The 6,000-nt window shown below is 32.5% G+C and overlaps 1 protein-coding gene across 1 annotated transcript in view; it reads right to left on the bottom strand.

Moving 5' to 3' along the window:
• Positions 1-6: 6 nt before the first annotated feature.
• Positions 7-6,000, bottom strand: part of LOC117171972 (sodium- and chloride-dependent GABA transporter 1-like) — a 60,554-nt gene continuing 54,560 nt past the window's right edge. The window contains exons 8-9 of the mRNA XM_033359669.1: positions 4,521-4,688; positions 7-2,055 (exon numbers count right to left, since the gene is read on the bottom strand). Coding sequence (XP_033215560.1) covers positions 1,966-2,055; positions 4,521-4,688 — 258 coding nt within the window. The 3' untranslated portion in view covers positions 7-1,965. The remainder of the gene's footprint in view (positions 2,056-4,520; positions 4,689-6,000) is intronic.

The following is a 6,000-nucleotide window of genomic DNA, read 5'->3' as shown; positions in this document are numbered from 1 at the left end:
TTTTAAATGAGATGAAGAAAAATATTTTTGAAATATTTGATAGCCCTCCCTCGTCCTAAAGTTATAGTTAACAACATTTTTTGTGCGTCTGCCACAGTTGCAGTAGCGGAACTGCTTTTTGTGTTACGCAGTGGTTACCTAAATGTTACGATAATTTTTTAGACGATATAAGAATAACATTGCGAAAAAACCTCTAACACGTGTCTATATATAATTATATTACATCTTTGGAAGAACTGTACACTCGGCACATTTTTAGTCCGCAGCGTAAAAACACCGACAAAAAAGTATATAAAGTTCAAAATTCGAAAAATAGTATATCAATTAAAAAACTGTATTACTTCTTCTCCAAAGTCTTAAAAAACCGGTATTAGTAGTATAGCAACAGAGCTACGGGATTACTTACTGACCGAGTGAAGTTTTATTCCATTCTGAGTTACCGACATCAGATAATTATCTTCGGTTGGTAATGCTAATCCCGGCCAGGGGTCTGCACCGATGGTAACTATTTGATGCCGGTAACCTTACTCGGTCGATAAGCTACCCCGTATTCATGGTGCTATACTACTACGATTAAGTCATACCTAATTTGTCAAGCTGTTAAATAAATATTATACAAAATATTTGCCAAAGTAATATAAAAAATAAAGTTTTTTTTTTGATCTTGATAATTTATTTGTCGGTGTAGGGATCGGAAGTATCTTAAAATTACGTAAAGTTATTGTCATATCAGTTACATGAAGGTGAAGATTTAAAAGTTAACATCGTTGCTCGAATATCGATTTGCGAACGTGTCAAAAAGTCTTTCCTTTGCTTTTCTGTCACTACAAAAATTATCCGTGGATAAATACTGCACTAATATTTCAAAATATTTTTACTCGTAAAGTTTCCATATTTGTATACGTAAAGTGGTCAATATTTGATATGGTCAACTCGAACTATATTATCGAACGAGAAAGATTGCATACTTGATTTTTGGTTCCTTTGGTTTTTGTTCTATTTTATATTTAATACTGATTCATCATCAAATACTGAAAGATTTTTCAATTTGATAAAAAAAATAATTTGAAAATTTGTATATATAATATTTTCTATAAAACGGATCGTCAAATTTCTTTTTCGAAACTGTTCCATCTGAAAATTCGAGCTTGTTACATCAATTTGCAATGTTTGCTAAAAATTTCTAATTTCCTACGATTTCTTTAAGCGACAACAATTTGATATTAAGCTACTCTCGAAAAACTGCATAGGCAGATCAATAAAGATTAATATTTTTAACACGTACACTGTAAAAAGCTCATACAAATTCTACAAAAGTAGAATAGATTTTTGGTGTTTCCACTAATTGATATCATATATTTTTCTAATTATGAGATCTAAATCTCCGTGCATTTTTTTAATCTTTAGGCTTCGGTGTGTAAAAACACTATATTTTTTCGCCTTTGGAAATTTATCTTCGACAGTGTACGTTTTTTAACAGTAAACAGTGAGAATGATATATTGACCAACATTTTAAGTTCACATTATGTTTGATTTATAATTGATATATTTTTATGAGTCGACGTAATTTAACAGGCAGCAAATATATATTGTTATAAGCATTAGGGGGAACCTCTCTACAGTGAATAATGCAACCAAAAGTAAATAATCATTTATTCACATAGCAAATATACCTAAAATAATTAATTGCAAATTTAATTGTTTACCACGTATCCTGTCTTAATAATTCATTACATTACGTTAATTTTCTGTATAAATTGGTATATTTAATTAATCATTATCCACTGTAGGTTGTATTATCTACTGTAGGGAGGTTTCCCCTATATATTATCGGTTTCTGCGCGAAATTCCGGCCGGCGGTTCGCTCTCACCTTTTGGAAATTTGTTGGTGACGCACCTGACCATTAAGTCACTACCTTAATGACCTGATAAATAATTATTTAGTTTATCTGGTAAGCATTTCGTTTATAAAGGTGTCAGTTCCACTGGAGGCTGACCCATCCTCGTTCTTAATGTTTTCACATCATCTTCTATTCGAATCAGCAGTCTGCATTTCTATAAAATTGATTTTTTTCATTAGTTTAAAGAGGATTTTATCAAATTTCAAGAGATTTTGAACAATAGGAATTGAAGAGAAAAATGGAATCAGCAAAATTGGATATGACGAGAGCGTAAACGATTTAAAAGAATAGTTTCACAACTTCTTTTAGTGAAGATTGTTAAGAATTTAAAATGTTTATGGTATTTTAAGAGAAATTGTAAAAAAACGTTTGTTTACAAATTAATGAAGTCGAAATAGGGACACAAGTACGAAAAAAGTTGAGTTAAAAAAAAAGTTTTACAAGTTCTGATGGGACTTATGTGCCAGAAAAGTACAGCAGAAATAGGACTAAAGTACGAGAATAGTTCAAAATATTACTCGTTTGACCAGGAATTTTGTAGTGCAAAACTACTGGAAAAGTCTCAATTAAGTTTTTTTAACTTTACAAATCCTGAATAATTTTTGGAACAAATACCAGAAAATTTCAATTATATTTTCATCCAAATTTTTAGAAGCACTCTTGGGATTTATAGAAAAGAAGTCCCTGCTGAAACAGAACAAAAGTACAAAAAATTCATAATATTTACAAGTCCTAAATAATTTTTGGGATAAAAATACTAGAAAATTTCCAGTTTTTCTTGAAATTTGTAAAAATTCTCGTGATATTTATGTCCTAAAAAATACTGCTGAAATAGCAGCTGTATAAAATTAAAAAATTAAAATTAGGTGAAACTTTGTAGGAATTTTGTCGTGAAAATGTCCTGCTGAAACAGGACGAAGTTTGAACGAATGACGAAGGAATGACGAAGGAGTCTACTATGTTTCATCAAGTTCAAACTATTTTTTGTTCTAGTGAAACTGGGGAAATTATAGGAAATGAGTGGAGGGGAAGTATGAGAAGTAAGGGAAATTGAAGGAAAATGAGAAGAGGAAAACTAGGAGAGCTGAGAGGAAAGTAAGTCTGAGATGTTAGGAGAAATTAGGGGGAAAAAGTAGAGAACCTGAGGGGAAATGAGGGACCAAAAGTAGGGGGAGGAGAGTGAAGAGAAACTAGGATAATAAGAGGTGGAGAAGTTGTGGAAGTAAGGGAAAATAAGAGAAGAGGGAGTGTGAGAAATTATAGAAATTAGTAAAGTGGAAGTAGGGGAAGTGAGGGGACATGAAGAACTAAAGAAAAATTAGTGGAAGTACTTGAAGTAAAGGAAATATGGGGACGAAAGTGGGGAAGTGATTTAAATATGTTATTGGGTCAAATAAATTATGGTAGAGTAAGGCAAGTAGAAGAAGTAATGAAATATAAGAAGAGGGAAATTAGGGAAAGTAAGGGAAGTGTGGGTGGATGAAGTAAAGGAAATTAGCGGAAATCAAGGGGAATTAGAAGAGAAGAAGTAGGGTAATGAGGGGAGGGAAATTAGCGGAAATAAGGGGAGGGAGGTAAGAGAAAGTGAGTGGAAAATGTAGGGAAAAGAAGTAGGGGAAGGGTGGTGAAATGAGGGGCAAATATGTAGAAAAAGTAAGTGGAGGAAAAGTGAGGGGAAATGAAGGGCGGGGAAGTATAGGAACTAAGAGCAAGTGAGTGAAAGGACAGTGAGGGTAAATAAGGTAGGGAAGTGTTTAAAGTGAGCAAAAATTAGCGGAGGTGAACTGTGGTAAATACGTGAGTAGATGTATGGGAAGTAAGGGGAAATGATGGAAAGTGAAGTATGTGCAGTAAAGGAAATAAGAAAAAAGATTGGATAGGGAAAGTGAGGACAAATTATGAGAGCGGAACTAGGGGACGTGAAGGGTAATGCGGAGAGAGTAAGTAGGGGGAATTAGGGAGGATGAGTAAAAGTCAGTGTAAATGAGGTAAAGTAGGGAAAATGATTATAAATGAGGGAGAGTTGGGAGAAGAATGTGAGGACTAGGGAAAGAAACCAGGAGAAGGAGAGTGTTAGCTGTGGAAGCGAGGAGAGAGGGAAGTAGAGGAGGAAGAAGTCAGGGAAGGGGTCGAAAGGTGAAGTGAGGGCAGGGGAAGCAGTGGAATGCAGGATGGTATTGGAGAGGGGAAGGTTTGTATGATTTAATTAACGTTTTAAAAGGCTAAAAAGGACCTTTTTGCATGCGCGCAGTGCCTATTTTCAATACATATTTCTAATTTATAAAGTAGAGTGAGTGAGAAAAGGGGAAGCAGGGGAAATAAGTTGAGGGGATTATAGGAAGTGAAGGGAAATCAGTGGATGGGAAGTAGGGAAAGAGTGGAGAAATGAAGAGAAACGAGGGATAAATAGGCAGGGAAAGTGAGTGGACGGGAAGTGAGGGAAGGTGAAGTATAGGAAGTGAGGGAAGGTGAAGTATAGGAAGTGAAGGGAAGTAAGTGATAGGACAGTGAGGGAAAAATTAGGCGTGGGAGAGTATGAGAAGTGAGGAAAAATTAGCCTGTTAATATTATTTATGAAGTAAATGATTTAGCTTGATTATATTTGATTAATGTACTTACTGTTCGCATATCTCCTGGAGTAGTTACCCAAGCATATAGCATATAACCTGGTATGCAAAGCATCGAGGACAATGCAGTGAACCAGCCGAAAACATGTGCCCACAATGGATAATTGTAGTCGAGATACTTGATTGGTGTCCACTGCACCAGATTAAAGATGAAGACACCCTAAGAAAATTATAATTATAATTATAAAAATATATGTAGTGCATTATTTGTTACTTTGAATAGGAAATTTGTCGTTCAAATTTTAATAGGGGAAGTTTTGTGTCAAGTTTTATGTCAACTCTTGCGTATCCAAATCTCTCTGCATAATGTTTAGGAATCTCCATTAATTACTTAATGTTAATTTTTGAAATTTCAGACATCTAAAGCTTCTGAGGGATGCCATGAGATTTCAAGTAATTACAAAAGTTTTTTACCAATTTTAAACGTTTTCAAGGGATTTTGAGAGGTTTTACAGCTTTTAAAAGATTTCAAGAGTTACCAAAGTATTTTCATGAAAATTTGAAGAGCTTTTATGAGATTTCTAAGGATTTTAAGGGATTTTAATGGATTTTAGAAGATTTAAAAGAGTTTTTATGATTTCAATGAATTTTAAAAGATTTGAAGAGAGTTCAATTGTATATTCAGTGATTTCAGAGGATTTCGTTAAATTTCAAATGATTTAATGACATTTCTGAGGATTTCCAAATATAAAGGTTTTAAGGGATTTTTAGAAATTTTAATGACTTTCAAAAAATTTATAAAAATTTTTAAGGATTTCAAGTGTTTCGGGAAAATGCCCTCGGATTTTAAAAATTTAAATGTATTTTGAAGGGATTTCAAAGATTTCAATGGATCTCGTAATATTTCGTAATATTTCGTGCAATTTTAAGGATTTTAACCATAATTAAAAATAGATTTTAATTTGATTCTAGGCATTTCAAAGGATTATAAGGGATTCCAAAGATTTTACGATTTAAAGGATTTCAAGGAATTTTTGCAGGATTTAAAATTTTGTAAGGAATTTACGAATTTTAAAGTATTTTAAAGTATTTTACGGATTTTGAGAGATTTAAATTAGTTTTTATGATTCCACTAGATTTTAAGATATTTCAAATATTTTTTTAAGTATATCCACGAATTGTAGAGGATTTCCAAATATTATAAAGGATTGCAAGGGATTTTAAGGATTTCAAGGGATCTCATAATAATACGAAATATTTCACGGAAATGCAAGGATTTGAAGTGTTTTCTATAGATTTTAACGGATTTCGCAGAATCTTAAAGAATTTAAAGAGAATTTGAGAAAAATTTAATTAATTTTAAGAAATTTTAACAGATTTTAAGAAATTTCAGAACACTTTCAAGCATTTTCACGAATTTTAGAGGATTTCGCGAATTTCCAAAGATTTACTAGAATTTGTGAGAATATACGAATATTATAAGCGATTTTAAGGAATTTTTACGAAGTTAAATGGTTTTGAAAAGAGAAAAA

This window comes from Belonocnema kinseyi, chromosome 4 (genome assembly GCF_010883055.1).
Source record: "Belonocnema kinseyi isolate 2016_QV_RU_SX_M_011 chromosome 4, B_treatae_v1, whole genome shotgun sequence".
Taxonomy (NCBI): Eukaryota; Metazoa; Arthropoda; class Insecta; order Hymenoptera; family Cynipidae; genus Belonocnema; species Belonocnema kinseyi.
Note: the sequence above shows the minus strand (reverse complement) of the source record. Positions and strands in the feature narration are given on the sequence as shown.